The sequence below is a fragment of the Perissodus microlepis genome, chromosome 15 (genome assembly GCF_051167445.1).
Source record: "Perissodus microlepis isolate ML-2025 ecotype Zambia chromosome 15, ASM5116744v1, whole genome shotgun sequence".
Classification (NCBI taxonomy): Eukaryota; Metazoa; Chordata; class Actinopteri; order Cichliformes; family Cichlidae; genus Perissodus; species Perissodus microlepis.
In genome coordinates this window covers 35,360,464-35,385,179 of record NC_140475.1, presented here as the reverse complement: position 1 = coordinate 35,385,179, position 24,716 = coordinate 35,360,464, and the positions used below count along the sequence as shown (strand labels likewise).

The 24,716-nt window shown below is 44.7% G+C and overlaps 1 protein-coding gene across 1 annotated transcript in view; it reads left to right on the top strand.

Moving 5' to 3' along the window:
- The window catches only part of rnf13 (ring finger protein 13), a 39,663-nt gene extending 17,303 nt beyond the window's left edge, over positions 1-22,360 (top strand). The window contains exons 5-10 of the mRNA XM_084952883.1: positions 10,578-10,665; positions 12,417-12,507; positions 13,225-13,330; positions 14,134-14,227; positions 20,816-20,896; positions 21,088-22,360. Coding sequence (XP_084809009.1) covers positions 10,578-10,665; positions 12,417-12,507; positions 13,225-13,330; positions 14,134-14,227; positions 20,816-20,896; positions 21,088-21,455 — 828 coding nt within the window. The 3' untranslated portion in view covers positions 21,456-22,360. The remainder of the gene's footprint in view (positions 1-10,577; positions 10,666-12,416; positions 12,508-13,224; positions 13,331-14,133; positions 14,228-20,815; positions 20,897-21,087) is intronic.
- Positions 22,361-24,716: the final 2,356 nt, after the last annotated feature.

Genomic DNA, 24,716 nt, shown 5'->3' with positions numbered 1-24,716 from the left:
TGTATAACTGCAGTAACTCAAACGATAACGGCTTCCTCCTGTCCAAATGCACAACAATAGAAACAAACAATTAAATGGTTCTTACACTTGCTGAAGGTTGCTGTCTGTTATTAGGTGAAAGTCAGTCGTAAAGAGGGACTGGGGAACCTCCTTGCGATTTCTTTGGTTGATTGTTGCCATGGCTGCCCGTAGTTTGATTACAGATATTAAAGAGGCAAACTTTTCTGAAAACACTTGCTAGCTAACCATCGAGCTGCAATGACTTGGAAACATAAATGGAGAATGTTTGCCTTCAGTAGGCACAACTTCCATACCGCCTCTTCTATACAAACTACGGCTACGTCCACACGTACACGGGTATTTTTGAAAACGGAGATTTTCCATTTTCGTTTTAAAAAATAATCCCGTCCACACGTAAAGGCAGAAATGAAGGAAAACGCTGCTAGGAATGTGCCAAAGCAACAGGTGGCGATATATTCCTAACCGTGCAGAAATGTTGGCCAATCAGAAGTCTAGAAGCCTCGGTGGGAAAAAGTAAACAAAGCTGGGGCATAGAAGCAGAACCGAGTCATATGTGTGGAGGGACCGTAACTGTGTGTGTATATGTAAGCATTTAAACACTGCAGAGAGTACAATTAACAGTAATAGTATTGTAGAAATTCATTTCACCGAAACAATAACGTGGCGCACAGTGTGACGTCAAGAAATGCGCACACCTTTGACGCTGCGTTTTCTGCGTTTTCTCCGTTTTTCTCATCCACACGTAAATGCAAAAACGTAGTTTTCAAAAATATCCACCTTGGCCGGAGTTTTTAAAAATCTCCGTTTTCAGTGACCGAAAACGTAGTTTACGTGTGGACGAAAGGTGCAAACGCATAGAAAAATCTGCGTTTTCAAAAATACCCGGGTACGTGTGGACGTAGCCTACATCAGTCACAGGCAGGGTTTTAATGCAACACTGTATCCATGTGCCAGTCTCCATGTAACAAATCTCACCTTTTAACAGCAACCCATCTGCCAGCAGGTGAAGTCTCTCCTTAAAGACCCTCCCACTTGGTTACCAGGGGATTGCTGACTGATCTTTAGCCCTGTGTGGCTGTGTGTGTCACAGTCCATGTATTCCTGGATATGATTACAAATATAAATACTAGGGGTGCAACGATACACAAAATTCACGGTTCGGTTCGGTTCGATACTTTGGTGTCACGGTTCGATATTCTTTCGATACAAAAAAAATGTTCATGCCTTTTTAATTTGTCATTTATTAAAATTATAAATATATATTTTAACTCGAAAGTACAGTTTTTAAATTTTGAATTATTATTTTATTTATTTTATCTGATGGAGGAATCACTGATCTTTGGAAAAGAGAGTTTATTACAGAGAAATGTCTCTTTCCAAAATAAAAGCTATACTATACGCTTCTTCTGGGCTATATTCTCAGCAGCATATTAAACATATCAGGTCCCCATAAGGAGAATCATGTGCTAACGGCTGTCTAAATGACTCGGGTAAAGTTTGTAGCATGCGTGCTTGTTGTTTTTGTCTGCTTCCACTTGTCTTTGCACTAGGATGCTGTCGGAGTAAATGTGCAGTCATATTCGTTGTGTTCCCACTAGTGCTGTCAGCGTTAATCTCGTTGAAATGACGTTAACGCCACAACACGGCAAATCTCCGTTAACGAGCTACCGCGGATCGCCCCGTGCGTGGGGCTGGACGGCCAACACGTTAACGAGCTAACTGCGCTAACGCACTAGTTCCCACCAATGTAATTGAGCATTGCGTGGCACATCCAACATACTGTTTTACTTTTGTCCATGACTCGCTTACCATCAGGGTCATACGTCACATGAAAACCAAAATAGTTCCAAACGCCAGATCTGAATGAGGGTGGGGGAGGTTCAATTTGCCATGTTGCAACGAGAGCTTAACTTCTGTCTCGCTAGCTTGCCCTGCGCTCAGTGAATCTGCGTTCGACTACTCCGCCTAGGCTGCACTGTCGAGCGCAGATCCACTGAGCGCTCAACACAGACAGCATCGTCAGAAGGAAAGTTGATAAAATAAATTAAAAATTTTGTATTGTTCGATACATATGCGTACCGAACCGAAAGCACTGTATCGAGCGGTTCAATATCGATACGAGTATCGTTGCACCCCTAATAAATACATTGAAAGTCAACTTAGAAAAGTCAGGAACTGTGACTTTTCTTTCAATGCCACAGTCAAAGTTGGTTAGCACTGGTTCTGGTGGCTAGTAATTCCCCTCCTAACCTTGCTTCCCACATCTGCCTTACAGTAAATACTTTTCAGTGCACAGCCTGTTTGTGTTGCAGTGACCTCACAGCCCCCAAGCCACACACACACACACACACACAGTCTTCAGTCTTTATTCAAACAATGATCTAGCTTCCTGCACACACTCACTCAGTCTTATGACAGGGTATGACTATGGCTGACTGGATGTATGACTAGCTCGTGTGTGTGAGAGGGTCTTGATTTTTTTTGTTTTTTGGAGCTTGTTTTATATCCATTGCAGTTTGTTGTGGCAGGAAGCTGCTTAAGCTGCAGATCTAGGTACAGATCCATACATATTCATATATAAAGGAACTGTAATGCACTTAATTGCACACAAATGGACTAATTTAGAAAGCTGATTTGGCTGCATGTTTCAGTCATTGACCTTTGTTCTCCTTTTCCACCTTTCTAGTTATAGGTAAAACTCTACACACATTTATACATATCTGTATTAATATAAGCAGCTATTTTAAAAAAACAACAACAACATCCAAACATACATGCAGTTACAGACAAACACACTTCAATACCTTTAGTTCAAACATAGTCTCTTTCAAACCCAGGCTTGGATTGCACAAATTAAAGCTGTAATGTGTTATCAGCGAAAACATGGCCCCACCCTGCAGTTTGCGGATTTATTGAACTCTTTATCTAATCGCTAGTCTGGACCTTGAAACTAAAACCCAGCTCTGCCCAGCATTCCTCTGAAAACCCAAGGAGAGGGGAGGGAGGGAGAGTGAGATGAAGGAAACCTGAGGAGTTGAATGAGATCAGGGCAGGGAGGTATAATAAAGGCATGAGAGTGGAAATATCAGCAAAGGGGCTGGGCATTTCTGAAGAAGCTGGCCATCGGGGTGATATAACAAGGGTAATGAGGGGGGAGAGGAGGAGGTTAAATTTAGAGAAGAGAAAGTGATGGAAATGAAAGATGTGGTGTTTTGTAGGGAAGGGATGGGTGGGAGGAGAAAACAAGGAGCAGGAGGGGAGAAAATGGGAGAGAGATAGTTAAGGGCAGAGAGGAAGAAGGCAGTTAAGACCTGATTTGGAGCTGCAGTAATGGGAAGCTCACATTTGCAAAAAACTTGCATTGTCCAGCTTTTAAAATCATTTAAGGCAAGAAATGTGAACAAGATGTCCTGTGCTGCTCAAACTCATTTACACAGAGCTGAGGTCAATACTGCTCCATGCAAATTTAGCGACTCCGAACAAGCTCCACGCTGTCGTTGACTGCACGAGACACGAGAGTGGAAGTCAAATAGATAAAGAGGCAAAAAGCATGTCTTCAGTATAAGAGGAAAGACAAGTCAGTGTTGTTGCTGCAGGACCGCATGCAGTGCTGGCAGCAGATAGATAAGAGTGAAGATGCAGTAACTCTTCACACGCGCACGCAGTGGTGATGCAGCAGTAGTTAGTGATGCTATCAGCAGTCTCTTTCCACACTACAGTGTTAGAGATCCCAGTATGTGAGCAGAAAGAAGGCAGGTGTAACTGCAGCACAGCGGTATATACTTGGCTGTATTTTCTTTTCTTGAATCCTGCAAAAAAATATGAATATTTTTTTTAATTCATTTTTTTGTGTATTCTGTGACATGCATGTAACAGAACACATTCCTGATAGCTTTGTAAGGCAGCACAGTTTGGTGTACTGTGTCTCTCTTAGTGTCCAAACAAGTCAAGTCCAGCTCTGGCCAGTGTTTGTACAGTTTACACACCTTCAGTCAGCTGAGAGCTAGTGTGTGTGCTTTTACACACACACGCACTCTCTCTCTTCCGCAGTAATCGAAGGTGCAGTGACCTGTAGTAGCAAGCTACTTTGAAATACCTTTTCCACCATTTTACGGTTGACTGGAAACACGTTTCTTTTCCTTCCCTCACATTCACACAGTCGGATTCATTCACAGGAAGCAGCTCGATACGAGAGCAGAATTTGGCCGCTGTTGGCCTCCAGGTGGCTTCAGCCTTCCTGCTTGAAGGTCAAATAAACTCTTAAAGCTGATGAGTCCGGAAGAAAGAAGACATTTGCAGGGAAATTTAAATTGTTCAGCTTTGTTTGCATTCATCTGCGTCATTTATTTTGATTGTAATCATTGATTGGATAAACACTCAAACAATTAGGCGATCTATTAATTTATTCAGCAGTGTTGATGAGAGGAAAATACCAGTCATTTGCTGGTTTCAGGTCCTCAGCTTTGAGGATTTGTTGCTTTTCTCTCTTGGAGATATTTTTCAGTGACATTTTTGGACGGTAGTTGGTTGGACAAAAGGACCAGTCGAATCTTCTTATGGTCAGAATCTTATTAGGTCTATGTTTAGAAAAGATTAGACAAATAATGAAGGCCAATATAAAAACTTCAGTAATGATGGGAAATAAAGATGGGAATTCATTAGAATTTGGTGATTCCATTGTGAATATCTCTTATTGATTCGATTCCTTATCGATTCTCAGTGGGTTCTCATCGGCTCTGCTCGCAGAAACACTACCATCGCTAAGAATCATATAAAAGACATTACATTTGTACAAATTCATTACACGCTGTGGGTCAAATGTTTGTGTATGTTGGAGGTATCTGGAGCATCTGGCTGCTGGGCTGGGGTTAGCAGTCAGTCAGCTAACGTCACTCTGGGTTCTTGGCTAGTTTAGCGTTAGCATGCTGTTTGTCCAGGTACTTGCAAAGACTCAAAGTTGTGTTAGCAACAAAATGCAGCTGTTTCTGTCTTGGATGCAGTTTCCACATTACCATTGTGCTCCTGTCCTTTATAAATTTCATTTATAAAGACAAGACTAAAGATTCCAAGGAATTAAACTACTAGAAATCAGTTCTCTACAAGAATCTGTTCTTAATTCCCTAATGCTCAATATATTGCTTTGTCTTTGATCTAATTATATTAGAATCCATCATCAGTTCATGTGCATGTTTCACATCTGTATTCATTTTAGTACAAATTTCTGCCTTCACTGTGCGCTCGTATGCCACATTGTATTTTAACCTTCTGGATCTTGTTAAGTTCACTCGCAGCGCTCCAAAAACAGCAGCCTCTTAAGTCGAGTTTAATCAGCCTTTTTTAAAAAAGCCATAATTAGTCAGTTTTACAAATAAACCTTCACCGTCTGCACTGCTGCCCAGTTTAGAATTGGTTCGATGTGCACCACGGGGTGCCGAGAAGAGAAAACAAGCCGTGCTACGCTTTGTTTGGAATCCAAAGTGTGCTGGTACAAGAAAAGAAAATGATGTGAAGGTTTTGGAAAGCAGAACCGGGGGAAAAAAATGACCAGAGCTAGAAGTTTCTAGAGCCAAGTCATGCCGTCACATGATGACAAAAAAATGAAGCGATACCCATCAGAATCTACACTTACCCTCTCTCTTTTTAAGTTTGCAACTTTTCCTACATTCTAACCAAATTGGGTGTTTTTTGGAGTGATTTGATGCTTAAGTATCATCGCACGAGGATACCTGCTGTTATGATCACAGTTCACCGTGATCCTCCACAGACGTTTGAAAAAGAACAGAAATCATCATTTATCTCTGTTTCTCATCACTTTGACTTTTACTACGAATTTCTGTTTTTCTATTATTCCTAGAGGCTTCTTATTTTCTGCCTCCTGTCGTCACCTCGTCTCACACACACACACACACACACACACACACACACACACACACACACACACACACACACACACACCTCCCTGTTTCTCTCCTTCCTCTCTGGAATGCACTGAATGTCCTTATCTTTGCCCATGCAAACACAAGGGTGAGCCAGCAGCAGAGGTTGAATTCCTCTGCAGATCCCAGGCTGACTGGCTGCACCACAAACTGGCATCTAGACAGCCTACAAGTTAAATGACTCCCTACACGCACTGAAGAATGCTCCGTAAAGACGAGACGTAAAGCATGACCTACTTGTTTATCTTTTGGCCGTATTTTTGGCATCTGGCAGCTGTTGCACTTTCCCATTTATCCAACTTCATTTCCAGCAACCTTAACTTAACAACTGAACCAGAGACATCCTCATAATTTCTATCCTGCACATTAGTCTGCCCTGTTAAAACCCAGCACTTATGCATCTTTGGCCCCACACAGTTTGGTTGGGAGATTCAGAAGTGTTATGCTGCTAACCGCTAATGTGGCATTAGAGCTGCTGGCCTCAAGTGAAGATGACGAACAAGCTACAGAAATCACTTCTTTCAGGCTAAACATATTTTTATGAGCGCTTTGAGTGTAATGGTGGCTTTCAGTGATGTTTCCTGTTGATAAATTGGTCTTAAACGTGTCCAGAAGAAGTTAATCCATCACATAAGACTGAAAATCACAGCTTTGTGATATGAACCAAAGTCACACACACACCTAGATGCAGTGTCTTGTATTCCACTTCTCCAGACAGCTTTCCTCCAGACGCTCGCACACAGGAGCCATTGATACCTCCACACAATGCAGCCTCAGAGGCAAACACATGGAATCACAATGCGGCGGCTGCCATACACGCAGCTTTTACGTATGCTTGTGCATAAAATTACTATGACAAGGAACACACAAAAGACAGAGCTGCTCAGTGTTGGTGTCCATGCAGGCCACAATAACACACACACACACACACACACACACACACACACACACACACACACACACACACACACAGGTCTTAATGGATTTGCTTGCATCATAGCGGACTACAATGCTTGTCTAAAGAGCCCTACTTGAACAGCGCAGCTGGCACAAATACTCACGACCAATCATCGCTCAGATTAGTATGAGCGGCCCACCCCGCCTCCTCACCCCACCCCTTACCCCACTCCAGACGACTTTCAGATATTTTACACTGTGGCCCAAAGTCCTCTCTTTCTGTTCTCCTTCATGTTTCAGGTCACATGCTCTGACTCATTATTCACATCAGCAGTTCTTCAGAGCTTCAGGTTGCGAATCGTATTTAAGAAAAATAAACCTGCGTTCTTTGCTTTGCCAAATATATGACTCTGCTTAGGCTCCATCATCTGCCAAATCCTTAAAAATACTGAGGGGTGAGCTGGATAGCAGGGACTATTACTTTGTCCTACAGAGAAACTTTCTGTCTTGCCAGTCATCCTCTCACCCACCTAAATATTGCAAACCAAACCCCACCCTCCCCACACCACCATGGTAGTTGTGACTGCCCCCAGCGGGACAGCACAACCAAGAATTGCTCAGGAGACGCTGAGGGAACACATCTGAGGTGTTCTTGCAGTATGTCTCTCATCAGGATTGTGTAAAACTACTGAGCTGATTTTTCATTAAAGTTAGCGGTGAGTTGGAGCCGTTAATTTTAGACAGGACTAAGGCCACGATTGCTGTTGGAGATGATCTAGGACGTTTGTAGCTCAGGAATGCACCTGAGCTATAAGACTTGCAGCTTTTGTCTTTTGCAGATAGATTTAGTTTTGTTCCACTCTGCTAAATGAGATTATAAATGTATTTCTCGAGGAGCGGCAGCGCTGTGGCTGCTTTAGCTTCCATGATTCCCTCAGGATGTTACGTCATCTGACGCATGTTTTTTGTCCCTCTAAATTTCAGAGGAAGCATCTACTGTCCCACTATCTCTGACCGTGTCAGAATACCTAATGATTCACTCTAAGATTATATCGTCACATCCCGTTTCCTTCACCACATCAGCCACAACAATGGCTGTACAGGATACTGTAGCCCATAAAAGCTGCCTCACAGAAGAAAGATCGCATTACATCAGTTTTCCCCACATCCCCTAATGCAGCACACATGACTGCTGCAGGAAGGTTCCCTATTTTACTCTATTCATGTTTTGTGTGTGTGTGTGTGTGTGTGTGTGTGTGTGTGTGTGTGCGCGCCTCACACCTGTTGCATCTAGCGACCGGAGGCATTATGCCTGCTCTTGCCAACCTTGAAGCTGTGCTGATTGTTAAGATGTTCTGCTGTATTGAAAGCGTGCGGTTTTCAGAGAATTATTTGTCCGTGTTTGAAATGTTGTCTGCTGTGTAGACTCACAAGTTTGTTTTATCAGAATCGGCTTGTTTGGCCCAACGTAAGTCTGTCTTTTTACCTTTTGACCTTTTAATTAAATTCAAAGTCTTGACCAAATAATAGAAGAGTCTGGACAGACATCATAGCGATAATCTACAGGAGGTTCTCATGTGGTTTGTATTTCTGATTTCACCAGACAATTAAAGTCTAGTTTACTTTCTTGTTTTTCTTGTTTTAAGCTGATGTCTCATTTATAATTGTTAAAACATCTAAATATGTAACCCTTTAGAGTACTAGATTGTCAGACGGGAGACAACCCAGAGTTTTTGGGGTCGACCTAAACGATCGAGACTTTCTATTCTGTGTGTTTGACTGAAAATGCTAAAAACGTTTGTCCAAAATAACTGTGCAAAGCTGGCAAGTTTTTGGAAAAACCCTGGCCTGGGACATTTCTAGATTATGAAGAGGGGAAAAAAAAAGGTTTCAGAGCATAGCTGCTGCACTGACCTATGCAGTAAACACGTTACACACTAGTGCAGGCGTCTGTTTTGTAGAAGAGGTGGGCGGGTACACATCTATGATTAATAAGAGTGTGATGAGGGTGGGATGTTTGTGCAACACTTTAAAACACATACAAGCACATGATAATAGTCTTTGGCTAAAGGAAATGGACAGTACTGTCTCAGCCTGGCTTAAATTGAAGAATTGCATGATAACGAATATCTGTTTTCAAACTCACAATATTTTCAGGATATTTGTGACGATGCATGAAAAATCTGAGTGACCTTTTATTGCAGTTTGCAGAGCTTTTTTTTTTTTTTTTTTTTTATTTAAAAAAAGGTGCCAGCAGCAGGATTATAGTGTAGTAGGTAATAACTAGTGTTTTCCCTGGAAATTTTAAGTAAAAGTATAAAACACCTGTTTTATTTGAACAATAATTTAACACTGTAATTCTTCAGGGCCTGCATGATATTGTCACATAATAAAACTTGGGGGGGAAAAAAGCCACGCTGTGGGTGGCACTTTCTAACCAGCTGGTTAAAGCCCTGCTTTACCTCCATATTACTGCATCAGTGATTTCCATGCACTGTTTGCTTTTCCTGTCATATTGATTCTAACTTCTGAGTGCTGCAGCCATGCTTGGTTGAGTCATTTGTGTACGTTTGCATCGCACATCAGCGGCTGCTAGCTGCCCGCCTGCATAGGCTGATTGTACTCAACTGTGTCTTTTGCCTCATGGTTTCCACCTTCAGAAGGAACACCTTTCAAGTCCTGTGTTTTGATGGAGACTGTTGAAGTAGCTCCCTTGTAGGGGGAAAAAAAATCATAATTTGATGCTGAAACGCAGCTCTTACTGTCAGACATGCCCGGGTTTTCCCGGTCGTTGCTCACACAATATCGCGACATGACAGTTTTGCATCATGTAAGTTTATATTGGTATTAACGCGGATTAGACGATATAGTACATGCCTAATGCAAATAGTATTTTTAAAGATTTACATTGCAAAGTATTAATAAATTGTCCAATTAGAATTGAAATGCAAAGCTTGTGTTTGTTACTACATGTTGTGTTCTTACTTATTCTTGATGGCTGATAGTCATGGCTTGTTTTTGTTGTAGAGCACAGAAAAGCGCCTGTAGGGTATCAGATTGAACCATGTTGGCTGTTTGTTATAAATAAAATAAGAAATTGTAGCACATTTGAAGCAGACCAGGCATCAGGACACAAAGCCATTCCAGTCTAAATATCTTTTTTTTTATTCGTGCTGTTCATCTGAGCCTTGGTTGAGAGGGCCGCAGGCAGAGCATTGAAGCCCAGACTCCTCTCTCTCCCTGTCCACTTACTCCTTCTCATCAACTCCTACCAAGACTTTCCCAAGCCAACTGAGCGATACAATCTCTACTAATATATGTAATATGTTTTTGTAATTACTATTATGGGTATCTTCACATCATTGGACTCTCATATGGTCTTTAACCTGTAGCCATTACAAATACTTTGTGGCTTTCTCTGTGCCCCGTTTCCCATCATTTCCTTGGAAGCTTCCTATTTTGTATCTTCAATTAAAGCTCATTCAGTGTTTATGCTGCTTGTCTTTCTAGAGAGTGAGCCACAGAAATGTTGAGCGGTACCACATGCTTCATGATGCTCTGTTAAATAATGAAAATCTAATTTGGTCACAGTATATGACAGAAACTGCTGTTATCACATATACTGCTGTCACTTTTATCCACCTGACCCCCACCACAATTTTTTCAGATTGACAATCGGATGTAAACGGTTTTGCCTTTTTTTTGTTTGTTTGTTTGTTTCAGGTCCTCAATGCCCAAAAAGCCGGCTACAAGGCAGCCATTGTTCACAATGTGGAGTCCGATGACTTAATCGGCATGGGATCCAACGATGGTAAGATGCTCCTGTTATCTAGTTCAGTGCTTTAATGGGTGCTTGTTGGGTGGCCAAACTGTCTGAACCTCCTTTCCTTTTTGGATGTCTGTCCTGTGAAGCTAACAGCTCGGTAATGCTAAAATTTGGGATTAAGTGTCGAAGATCAAGGTCACACAGATCACTTTTGTATTACAATATCATAACATGTTACACAAATGTGTGATAGGACAGAAATAATGAATGGGTGAATTTTCATAGCAAGAAGATCAGCTTCACTCTGCACAAACACTTTTCTGGTCTTTGTTCAGCGGCATAACTCAGCAGCTGGTGAACCTTTAAAATCTTTCCTCATCACACTCCCTGCCGGTGGCTGATGCCCTCAGACGTCGGTGTGTTGGTGGTTCTTGGTGTCTGGGGCTGGGCGCTCATGTATGTACCGGCTCACTCCTGGTGGCCGCTTGGCGGGGCCTGGCGCCTGTGGCCCAGCTGGGCCCCGCCAAGCGGCCACCAGGGGCGTGGGGCGCCCTCTGGCCTCTGGGCCTGGGGCTCGGTCTTCTCTGGCACAGCTGGCTGCTGGCAGAGCCCGCGGGCACATCACTGCAACCCCCTCTGGCCTCAGCTCCGTGGCTGCTGGGTGACCCCTCGTCTGGTGCTCTCCTCAGCTCTTCCCAGGAGGGTGGCACAGTTGCCCCCCTGGTGGTCCTCCTTGGGTCCTCGTACTCTGGGGCCTCTGGATGTCTGGGGCCTGGATCTCCTCCATACCTGCTTCATGCCCTGGGGTACAGGGCTATGGCTCCCCACACTCCCTAGCAGATCATTACATGGAGAAACCTTTTGAATACAAGTGTGCTGATCCACACAGGTGTACACACGGGTGTGCACAGACACAAACTACACCTTTCTTGGCTGCTACCTCAAAGCACATTGTGCGCTGTCGATCTTGCGTGCTGCACAATAACATGTAATATTTAGTATCTACTGTCAGCTAGTTTATTGTGATGGTGTTGTATTTATTATGTTGCTCTTTTTTGCTTGTTTTCTCCTGTTTTTTTTTTTCTTCTCTTGACAGGTGATCCAGGTGTTTTTTCTTTTTTGTTTGTTTGCTTTTCTTTCTTTTTTTTCTTCCCTCCTTTCTCACCATCTCTTCTCCCCTCTAATTTGTATTTCTCTCCCTCTCTTTCTTTCATTCTTTCTTTCTCCCTGTCCTATCGCCCAATCATGTCTGTCCCGTTTGCAACAACTGAAAATAAAATAAATAAATAATTATAATAAAGGTCAATCAAATGGACCAATATGGCAGGGCCATGATGATCCACTTGGTAAAGTAAATCCAGTAGGCATCTTTTTTTGGCCTTCAGACAACAATTCTGACGGCTAAAGATCCAAACGGGACAGGCAGAAAAAAAAAATCTTTCGAAAGGATGCATCGATGTTTGCAAACGCTCAGGTGTAAAGTATTTGACTTATTGGGGAAGTTGTTTTCTAATCAGAAGGACAGTGGTTCAAACCCTGGCTCCATCAACCTGCTTGTCTAAGTATCTTTGTGCAAAATGCCGATCACCACATGTACCTTAGATGCATCTATCAGCGTGTGTGAACATTAGGTTAAAAAATGCTCAGGCATGAATGTGTGTGAATGGGTGAATGAGACTTGCAGTAAAAAAGCACTTTGAGTGCTCAGAAAGGAGCTTTAAAAGCTGCAACTGAAAGTAACTGAGTAATTCTAGATGTATGTAACTTATCCATTTTGTTTGTTTTGGTTTTTTTAGTGGATATCATGAAGCAGTTGGTTATCCCGTCTGTGTTTGTGGGCGAGGAGACTGCCAACACTCTGAAAGAGGACTACATGTATGACAAGGGGTAAGCTCAAACCCAAATCTCTCCATTTTCTTCTTGTTTTTTTCTTTTCCTGCCCATCAGTATAAATAGAAGCAGCTTCCTGCTCGGCTCCTCTCACACTCCACTATGAACAATTCTTACTTTCAACACGTAGAGGAGAGCTGGCTGCTTTATAAAGCTGCATCACTCACCGGCCATTCTTTGCCTTCCAGCCAGGAGTTTAATTTGTTGTTACTGTAAAACAAAATGCGCAGCGTGAACTGTAATATATCAAGAAGAGGACTTGTCGCTGCCGATCACATGAGCTCAGAGATCACAACATTAACGTTTCATTTCTCCACCTTAACTCGGTTGGTGTTTGTGTCAGATACATCCTAATACATGAGGGTTATTCCCACATGCTGCGCAGCCCGGGGAACGAGCACCAAACATGGTATTGGCATATTTGCGTCAGCGTGGGCCAGTTTGGTTGTTACATATTTGCCTGAAGCACAGATAGTCTGCTGCAGAGAGACTTCTGACTGAAATAAAATGTCATTATGTTGATAAGGGGACCTTTATGTGACTGTCACACAGCTGAAAAGCACTAAAGGGAATCTCCTTAATGTGGCAGCTCACAGCAATGAGCTATAACAGAGTGCTGTTGGTGTAGGTCACAGTCACCAGCATAATGCCTGTCTGTGAAAAGGTTAATGTTTACCACGTCCTGCACCTGACAGCGCTCTGCTTTTCTTTTAGCGGCCACGTGGTCCTCCTGCCAGACTTCAGTCTGCCTCTGGAATACTACCTGATCCCCTTCCTCATCATCGTGGGAATCTGCCTCATCCTCATTGTGGTCTTTATGGTTGGTAAATTTAAGATGTCTTCATTTTAACTCAGGGTTAAAGCATTTTACAAAGGAACAACTAAACTTGTGTAAAGATGGATAGTAATTTGTTGTTTTACTGCCATCGATTTGATGATTAAGAAGTAAAAACAGTCAAATCCACACTGGTCTGATACTGAAAGAGCTTTTTTCCTCGTAAGGACTCTTACTTGCTGTAAAAATAATTCTAAATTATTTTAGGAAAACCAAATTTTAATCCCAAAACGTTCTTCATCAGGCACCAGACTTCAGCCCAGGTTGAAGTCGTTTTATTTTTTATGTTCCTGTAATAATTAATCCACCAGTATTTGCAAGCTCTTTCATTGAAATGTTAGTTTTAATGCTGAATTGTAATTATTGTTGTTAATCATGAATTTTTGAATTGACAGTTTTACAGAAAAGCAGAAAAAATAGTAAAGTACATTATTAATTTTAATTAAAATGCCAAATTACATTAATTTACTTCCATCCCTGAACAGAAAGACATTGTTTTCATGGTTGAATGTTATGCTTGATTCATTTTTTGGCTTCTCAAAAATGTCCAGCGTGTTAGCTCAAATTTTGTTACGAAAACAATAATTCAGTTTGTTATTTGCTTAATAAATAGCAATAACATTAAAAAGTTTTAAACGTGTTTTTGAGCAGTTTCTTGTTTTTATGACAGGTGGTCTAATAAATTTGTTATGCACTGTAAATTTAAGCTTCTTTGACTTTACTTGCACAAGATCTGTGTGTGGTTTGCGCTCATTTTGACAGTTTTGCTCTATTTGTGCTTCAACTAGATCACCAAGTTTGTCCAGGATCGACACAGAGCTCGGAGGAGCCGCCTGCGCAAAGATCAGCTGAAGAAGCTTCCCATCCACAAGTACAAGAAAGGTAGGAAAAGATCAGTGGTTAGCGTCGAGGCTTCACAGGAGGACGAAAATCTCAATAATTTCACTTCCTGGCTCAATAAAGGTTAATCTCAGAGTTCTAGGTGGCTCAGTTTTTTGCTAAAGCTACTGTGTAGCACAACATCATCATTATGCCCATTATGTGGAACAGTGCTACATGTCTGTTAGCAAGGTTTCAATGAAGTTTGTTTTCCTTTAGCAAAAAATATTCCAGCATTGTGTTGACTCCCTGAAGCAACCAGGCGTTTACACATCTTTTAGTCTGACCTCTGACCTTCGCAATCTGTTGAGATGCTATTTTTGCCCTTTCGCTCCTTTCTCTCACGTGATTCGGCCAAGAACAGAGATGTCATCGATGCATTGCGACACACCACCGCTCCCTGGAGCTCTGCACCTAATCGGATTAATATGGACTTGATTTTTTTCCACAAAGGCAGATTAGAGCTCCTCTCTGTTGAAACTGGACACATGACCGAATGTAATCTCGGTCATGCTGGGGGCCGGCTGGGTCGAAAGCTAAGTGTAATTTGGATTTTACCTGTCAGGCAGATGTACAGTAGAGCATGTACCGCTTGTTTGTAATAGGAGAGAAAATGTGATGAAGTAAAAATAGATCTCTGCTTTTATTTTTGTGTAAATATTTGAGTGTTTCATCAAAAACCTCTGAAAGCTTTTTAAGTAAAACTCTGTGGCTTCTCCTTCTTTCTAAGTATAGGTGTCAGGCTGACTATAGCATTGTTTTGAAAGGCAAATCCTCGTTGTGTGTTGGGTAAATAAGTTTGTCTGTGTATTTAGATGTTTGCTGGCTGTGTTACCTCCAGCAGATGTATTTTGCGGGCTGGAAAGCCCCGGACTGCAGTCGTCTGTGCAGGGAAACACCGGGGAGCTTTGTAGAGAATGGGTGGTGCATAATAAGTATCCCCCTTGCAAAGCTGCTAATTGAGGGGGGGTTATGAGCAGAGCTGCTCCTCCCTGCCTGCCAGTAATGGAAGCACGTGCAGCAGACCAGCTAAAAGCAGCATGTGCTGCTCTGGTCACTGTTTCTGTCACGTCAGGCTCCGTGGTTTGTGCACTGTCACGGCTGCGTCTGCGAGCAGTGCCCACTCTGACTTGGGGTTTCCACTAAGCACCGCTGCAGTCACCCTTTACTGCTCAGGCGAGTTCGGACGTTCAGGAAACAGCCTCCGGGGCGGCGTCTGCACGCCTGTCAGCTGAGTCAGAGCGCTTAACAACATGGGAAGGGGACACCAAATCTCCACCTAATCACCTTTTGAGCTCTGCACTTTGGAGCAATGCTAACCTGGCAAGAAACAAAGTGTCAGGTTTGAGTATGGGAGGGCTGTCGCAGTGGGACAGCACCCCTGTTGTCTGATTTTGTGTTGTTAGGCGGTGCTTACCTCAGGTAAGAGGAAGGCCTCAAGCAGGATTTGGCCTCTGGATTTGGAATGACTGCAGCACTATTTCTGATGTTTGTGTCACGTAAAGGGAAATGGGCTGTTTTTGTAAGTGTTGTGAGTTAGTGGTATACTAGCTACATACACCAGTGAGCCTCTATGGCTATATGGTTTCCACACAAACCCTCATCTAGAATGCAAAAGCTTGTCATTTATTGATCATTGTTTACAGCAGCTGGTTGTATGTGTGTGTGGGAGGGGTTTAAGCGCCACATTGTGACTTGTATTATTTTTAGCTGTAGCCTTGCTTTGGGACAACTCAACTCCACACAATTCAATGCGATGCTAAGAAAACTTGCTTCCTGCACCGTTGCTGAGGTTTTTGGCACCGTGCCTGAACTTCATCACTGCAACGGTGCAGCTTCAGACTGGGAAAGATGTCTAATGGTGCCCTTCTTGGCCCAAGTTGCAGCGGATAATGCTGAGCTTGGACTCTGGGGTGCTTTGATCAGATGCAGCTTTAGTGAGTGGGAGTACTCTGATGCTGTGTGGCTGTTGATCTTGAAGCTGCAAATCTGAAACCCTGAACAGTTGTGCAGAATATTACATGTTCACGTGCTTATTTTGAAATGCAGCGGAAGTTGCAGTGCAGAACGTTTTTCTGCAGAGGTTCAGTGGGCATGTTCTCGTGTTAAAGGTCTCGTAAAACATTTAAATCACTGATACCTTTTTGTACTTTGTTTAAAGTGCAGTTACCTCGATCATTTCAAAGCTATTAAGGTTTTTGTCTCTTGGCTGATGTATCATTTAGTGCTTCCCTGTCTCAGCTTGGCTACAATAATCACTCCAATGTGGAAGCAGCCAGCAAGCCCAAATCGAAAGCTTACCATTTACTTCAGGAGGCTTGTTAGTGGCAGTCTTGGTATACATCTAAATCTGTAATGGCTTTGCTGTGTGTTACTGTGAGTCATAGGTCAGGGGAGCTAAGAAATGTAGCATGGTGTGGAGTCACTTTGGGAAGTGGAAAGATGCTTGCCAGCTAATTATCGTCACCGCAGCCTGAGCTGCTGCTGTGCTGGCAGGATGTCTTTCTGCTGATGAGAGTATCTGCTCCCCATCTGACAGAGGAGCTCACACCGGCATCGGCAGATATCTGTCCATCACTTCAGCAAATACTTTAGTAAAAATTGATTTGCAGGTTGTAATTTATTTATTTTTACACCTTTGATGGCTACTAAGGGGGCCAGAGTGTGCCAAGAAAATATCCTCCCCACCGTTACACCACCACAGCCAGCCTGAAGTGTTGATGCAGGATTGGATCAATGCTTCAAATTCTGACCCGGCCATCCGAATGTCGCAGCAGAAAACTGGAGTCATCAGACAAGGCAACATTTTTCCAGTTTTCTATTGTCCAGTTTTGTTGAGCCTGTGCAAACTGCTAACAGGAGTGGACCCTGGTGCGGTCTTATGCTTTAAGGCTTGATATGTAGGTGATCTTCTGCATAGCTTGGTAGTAACGAGTGGTTATTTGAGTTACTGTTGCCTTCCTACCAGCTTGAAGAGGCCATTCTCTTCTGACATCAAGAAGGAATTTTCTCCCATTTTTTCCAGCATCCGTTGTGTGGGGAAAATCCCAGTAGGTCAGCAGTTTCAGAAGTACTCGGACCAGCCCGTCTGGCACTAACAACCACATTTAGAGTCACTTAAATCACCTTTCTTTCCCATTCTCATGCTCAGTTTGAACTTCATATAACTGGCATTTAATTGGTTGATTAGATACTTGCATTAAGAAACAGGTGAACACTCTTAATAGAGTGGCTGTCGAATGTATTTAGACAAAATTGAATATTACAGAGTTTGTCTGAGTGACTGTGACAGTGATTTCTTCTAGGATGCCCATTAAGAAGGCACAATGGTCTCGCTTGATGGTTCAAGCATGAAAATGATGTGAATGTCACTCTGTGGCTTCACAGTCATTCAGTGGAACATTTTGGACCAACGCACAAAATGCCAATTTACCAAAACACCAAATTTTGGAAGACAGAACTCCATTAGAGTTCCAGACAGTCGGTGAACTGATGCCATGGCACATTAAAGCTGTGATAGCAGCAGATGGTGGTCGAGCCGAGAGATAAAATGATAACATGGTAACCTAAATAGCATTTTTTTTCTCATACCCAGCAGAGGACGACTTCTCTAGTTGCAAAAAAAGTCTGAGGAAGTGACCCGAGCAAGCTCCAAACACTTTCCTGATGAGTTTATGGTCTCATTGAAGTTGGTTACTATGTAGCTCCTTCCTCCATAAAGACAACATTTGATGATTTCCTGTGTACCCTTCAGTGTATATATATATCAATAAAGACGTAGTTTGATGACCATTAGAATGGCTTGTGTGTGCATAGGCAGGGACCACCCTCACTAACTTCTAATACAAACCCAGTCATTTTATTATATAGGCAGGTCTGAAATATATGACAGAAACCGCTCAGTTCAGAAAAGAGCTTTAAGGGGTAAAGAGTGAGGGCAGGTCATGTGGTGTTACCACGTGAGCGTGCATCGTCGTTCACTTGCTCAGTCACATCCACTGCTTATTCATCACTTCAAAGCACTGACACGGTACAACCTAAAATCTACAGCTCAAGGCTTTAAGACGGGCGGGGCCTCACTGACCGGTGTGTGATGTCACGCTGTTTGTGTCCATCTTGCACATACAGTCTGTGGGCCCGGCACCTTATTGAGACACATGATGTTTTCTTTTTGTAGTCTGCTGTCATGCAGGTCGTTTGGTTAGATAAGTTCGACTGTTGCAGTTGGCCAGCAGACAGTGCTCGTAAAGATATGGGTCAGAGGGGGTGATGGTGGATAACGTCACTTGTGTGCATGGAAGTGGGATTCCTCAGACTGAAATGAATAGTAAGCGAGACAAGGAGTGTCTGCACAATGCCTTAATGAAAGCCACAATACCCGTGCAATCAGCGCACAATGCCAGTATGTAACATAAGACCTGTGCCGGCATACAGCATTATGTAATTGCAGCTGTGCGACTGCCGGCTAAGCACCGCACTGCCATTAACATGACATATGCTCCAGTTTTCTTACAGAACCTTGCATCAGCTCCACTGACAGCCTGACATTTGAAAGCGAGCTTCAGCCTCACTTTGACGCCAGTTTTTGTCAGGAGCCGGCGTCTGACAGATGTATGAGTCAGAAAGTGTGAATGCACACGTGCAGCAAACTGACTGGAAAAAACAATAAATAAAGGAATGAAGGGATTGATTTTGACCCTTGGTTTTACTCCTCCTGTGATCTTTGACCTGCAGTCTGTTCCTCCCTGTGTATGATGAGTCACCCCACCCCTCCCTGCAGCTTTGCACATTCAAACCAAGGCGAGCACACACACACACACATACACATACACACACACACACACACACACACACTGACTGGACTGAGCAGCTGCAGTGTCTCAGCCGTCGGTGTGTGAAGCATGTTGATGTCAGTATAGAGGAGCCCTCTCTGTCTCTGAGCTCAGTGGCCTCCTTGCCAGCTGTCCTTGTCTGGTCGGCGGTGACAAACTGTAGATGCCCCCCCCTCGTCCTTTTACCCAGTTTTTGTCAGCCTCTCTTTCATTCGCCTGCCCGCCCCAGCTCTGTTGCTTGTCTGAAGTTCAGTAGGACAGCGTGGTTCCCTTGAGAGCCAGGAATGCTGGCAGGCTGGCCGATTAATGGGAAAAATGGAGGGGAGAGGAGCTGCACCAGCTCTCAGAGCTTTTTAACGTGTGCTACTAGCCCCGAAACGTAATTGCGAGGGATTCCCAGCATCTGAAAAGTTGCCAGATGTGGCCTAGATGTTTTTCGAGGGTCCAACAGCCCAACTTTTAAACTAGGATGAGGAGTAACCACCATCCTGATGAAAAACACGCTGCTTTAGATATGTTATGTACCCCACCTAGCCTAGCCTGAATCTCAGCTCACAGAAATTGCGTTATTGTGGTGGAATATTCGAGAAACATCCCCAGCAGTTTCTTTGATCAGTTCATGGGGGTAATTTGTTCTGTGACGGGTGTCGACTCGGTTAGACTGTGAATTATGTTCTGCTGCAGTGCTGTGCAGAGCCCTGGGCCTTCCTGGAGGAATCTCTTAAGTTTTCGAGTGAACAGGCCATATTTGTCCGTTCTGAGCAGACTTAATAAAGTGCTAACAGCTTTGGAAGTGTAGCAGAAAGCGATCCTCGATGGCATTTTTATTTATTTATTTTTAAATGTTATCTCCCCAGTGCGAGGCCTCAGAGTTCACAGAACAGAGTTCAGAAAGCCACTGAACGTTTTTCTTCTCTGCTCCTCAGAATAGCTCAGTTATTGCCACAGTTCAGCATTTCCTGAGTGGATACTGGATACTGGATCTGTGCCTGCACAAACTCTCCCTCACCCTGCGACTGTTCAGCACTGGCAGCGAGGAGAGGAAAGGATGGAGGCCGCTCTGGAGTCGTGTTGGACGAAAAGAAAATTAGCGAGGATTGTGGTTATGTTGGTGTTTTGAGTTAAAAACAAAGCTGAAAGTGAAACGGCCGAGGCGGAGCCGCAGTCGGACACGCCGCCTCGAGTTGGAAGTCGATGATGGAGGGAAAGGAAGGAGGGGCGGTTGATGCGACTCCCCGTCCTTATACGGTCACATGCGGCTCTGGCGCGGACACAGAGAGCTCAGTCAGGGAAAACATGCTCATTTAGAGCTTACATAAACACACCGGCCCACAGCCCCCTGCTCTCCCGGCCTCCCTCCAGCTCAGGCAGGGAAAGAGGAAGGGAAGGAAAAGGAGAACGCTGTGGAATTTGAGAGGGAGTGCGCTGATGAATTCCTGAGCTTTCAGTGCGCACAGGGAATGAGATGCTGCTCTGCCCTGCAGGCTGAGGATGGGATGGGTGGTGCAGGGACAAAGAATCGAAGGAAATCGGACTCGCGAGGCAGCCGGACTTTGTGAACCTGCTCGACCTCAGTGACCTTCAGAAACATTAGCACTGTCAGAGATCACAGTGCATTCATTCTCTACTATTAAGCATGCGGCATCTTTATCAATGAGTCCCATCCCTATTAGAAATTATGACTCTCAGGTGCTCAGAAAGCCACTTTCTTTCAAATGTGTTCAATTAAAGGGAGAATATGGTTTCTTTCTCCCCCCAGGTGATAACTACGACGTGTGTGCCATCTGCCTGGATGAATATGAAGAGGGAGATAAACTCAGAGTCCTGCCGTGCTCTCATGGTGAGTGACTACAAAATACCCACAGTTACACTGACAGAAGCCAGTTACTCTGGTTTATTCTGTTTGGATCGTTATCATTTTATTAAGTAGATAACGAGGTGCCATCGTGATCTTATTCTCGTACTTTAACCTTTGCTGTGACAGCTATCAAAGGCTGGGTTGCATAAACAGGATGCCCTTTGTGTTCTCAGCCTACCACAGCAAGTGCGTGGACCCGTGGCTGACCAAGACTAAGAAGACGTGTCCGGTGTGCAAGCAGAAGGTGGTGCCCTCGCAGGGCGACTCGGACTCTGACTCTGAGGAGGGGGAGAGCGGCCCCGAGAACGAGGAGGTGTCTGAGAGCACCCCGCTGCTGCGCTCCCTGGCCTCCACCAGCGCCCACTCCTTCGGCACCATGTCCGGGGCGTCGCGCTCCGAGCACGACCAGGAATCCTCGGAGTACGAGGACGACGAGCTGGACAGCAGCGACACCGAGGAGGAGGTCACCGTGGAGACCGTGGTGGTGCAGATGCAGCAGCCGTGCTCCGAAGGCCACGAGCACGACCTGCCCCGAGCTTGACCGACGTGTCGCTTAGAAGCTCCTCGGCCTGCCCGACCTCACAGCTGCAGAGACTTTTGTTGTGGGCACAATGCAGAGTCATCCCAGTTCTTCTCACTGCTTACAAATACATTGTAATTTCCTTCTCACAAAATACAAATCTTAAGTTTTTGTTTTTTATCATGATTATGGACGAAGCTCCTGTCTGCATACCTTTGGCATCGCTTTGGCCAGACTGATGCGTACAGTACACTGCCATACTGTACTCTTTATTTAGTCGTAAAAAGATGACACACAAGCAGACGAGTCCAAAGGTCCCGGACACACGATCAGTAAATGTACTGTGTATATAAATATAGATCACAATAAAGGACATCTTGCATTTATTGTATATACATGTTCATGCTACAGTGACACAGGTTGGACCACTATGCACCATTGGTTTTATAAAATTAACACTTTGAGCCACAGTGATGTGGTTTGCCAATTTATTTCTATCATTAACCTTTTTGTTTTGTTTAAGGAGCTCTTGTGTTTTGTGCCACAGTTTGTTATAGTGATTCACACCAAGAGAAGCTCTAGTTAAACTGGTCTGAGTGACACACTGGAAGAAGAGGGTGTGCTCTCCGTGTGGTGTCACATGAAGCTGCGGCTTACACCAGTTCAGATTGTGAGAACTGTCCGTCGCCTGTGGTGAACTTCATTTCGTTAAACTCGAGCAGTTGTTGTTCGGTAGGCCTCATGGTGCACGCTCAACTGACCTGATGTATTTTTAAGACTGTTTGTAGTAAATAATCAGATTTTTTTTTTTTCATAACACAGCTTGATTTTTGTTCGTAAATCCTGTTGCCTTCTCATTTCATGTATTTTTTGTTTTCCTGCTCAAACATCTCTGTAAAACTTCAATAAAACGCCTGACGAAGAAACTTGACTGAGCTTCATTACTTGAGCTGAAAAACATCCTGCAATTATAGGTTTCTTGGTAACATTCAATAGTCGTCCAATGACCTTATCCGATACCAATCGGCCTGTTAAGTCTGACATGGCTCATTAGGAAAGTGGAAGTAAAGGAATCTTTATGCTTTAGTCAAATATCAGTAGTTTCTTAGTTAATGAGTGCAGTTTTACATCTACACACTAGATTAGGATTTTCTGGGGTGGCCTTGTAGTTGAGGCCTAAAACGTGGCAGATCTGGTCTTGGTTCTTCATCACTTCCTCATTTCCAGTGGAAGGGGAAAAAAGAGCTTGGTTTGTCCTTCAAAAAAATTTTTTTTTTTTAAGAAAGAGGGAAAGAAAAACAGCGGGGAAGAGGGACGGGGATAAAGGACAAAAAATACATATCAATCACCTGGATCACCTGTTGAGAAAGAAAAAGAAAACAAGCAGAAGAAAAAAAAAAAGAGCAACATAATGAACAACATCACGATGATCTATGGGAATATAACAGTAAATACTAAATATTAAACATTGTGAAGCACGTAAGATCGACAGCGCACAGTGTGCTTTGAGGTAGGAGCCAAAAAGGGTGTAGTTTGTGTGTGTGAGCACTCGTGTGTACACCTGTGAGCATGAACGCGCTTGTAATGATCTGCTAGAGGGTGTGGGGAGCCATAGCCCCGTCCTCCAGGGCATGAAGCAGGTATGGAGGAGATCAAGACTCCAGACATCCAGAGGCCCTCAGAACACAAGAGACCAAGGAAGAAAAAGCCGCGCCACTATCCCAGAAAGAGCTGAGGAGAGTCCCAGATGAGGGGTCACCCAGCAGCCGCGGAGCAGAAGCCAGGGAGGGTTGCAGTGACGTACCCGTGAGCTCCGCCGGCAGCCAGCTGTGCCAGAGTGACCGAGCCCCAGGCCGAGGGCACCCCACCCCCGAAGTGGCCCGAGTGAGCCCCAGGCTCCAGGCCCCGACAAGCAGCCACCAAGGAGTGAGCCGGTGTGTACCTGGACGCCCATCCCCGGACACAAAGAACCACCAACGCACCGATGTCTGAGGGCGTCTGCCACTGGCAGGTGAAGTGGTGGGGGGGAGATAGGCCTCCATACCTTGGAGGGCCTGAGATGTCCCTAGAGAGGTGGAGTCTGATACCCAACCTGACATATAGACACAGACATACAGGCACACACAGATACAAAAATCCATTCCCACCCCCATGCTCTCATATGCAATTACTCAACACTCACCCAACGTGGAGACAGACACAAAGAGACGCTGTACACACAATCACACTCCCCAAGCGTACTCTAAGCCCCAGGTCTAGGTACCCTTGCCCCTGGAGGGGGAAACTGCACCCAGACCCAGGTAGTGTTACCCTTTTCCCTGGGGTGGAGAGAAGCAGACTTCCCCGACTCGGCAGCAGCAGGGAGGCCCCACATTCCAGACCCCAATTGGACGGCCAACTCCTCCTCCCAGACCCCCCGCTCCAACAGGCTGCAGAGAACGGGGGTGTGTGAAGACTCCAAACCTCCCTCCGCCCACTCATATGTAGTGTTGATGCATGTGAAACCCAGGAGGGCATGGAGCTACCTGCCAGAGAGCAGCAGGTAAGCGCATAGCCCCTCCTGATAGCCCTCAGTGTCTACGTGTATTTAAAATTGAGAGGTGGGCAACGACGCCAGGGCTGAGGTGTACACCCTGATGGTCTTTTGGATTCCGTGTAGCGTGCCCACCCCCAAGGTCCTATATGTATGTGTTATGAGACTGTGAGTAATGTGAATGTCTAAGTTGTGGGATAAAATTGAGGCACAGGCAGCCAGAAGGGGACAGAGGAGGGATGCCTCCCCTGCACCCTGGGGACACACCTTTACCCCAAGGCCCTGCATGTGTGGGTGATTGTGGTGGAGCGGGAAGAGGGAGGCAGCTGGAGATGGGGAGGGAAGGAAGGGAGGGGCAAGTGACCCCTCCCTGGGGCCAGCTCCCCCGCTGACCCCAGTAGGCACCCCCATACTCCGCAACCCGCCAGGGAAAGGGGGCCCAGGCCCATCCGGACCAGTTCAGCAGTGCCGCCCGGCCCCACAGAGCCCGGGACAGCCCACCCGACCCCACCACAGAGAAAACTGCACCCACCCCGTCATCCACTCATCTTCCAGACTACACAAGACAATAGACGCCCAGGCTGAGATCTTCCTCCACCTCTCCTGTATCTCCCCCTCCTGCAGTGAGTTCCTGAAGAGAGGAGACCTCCTGCAAGATGTAACAGCCTCCCCCACCTGTTGAAGAGCCCCCCAGGTGGCTCGATGCACTGGCAGTATCCTGCGCCAGGGCTGGGCCCCCATACACCCAC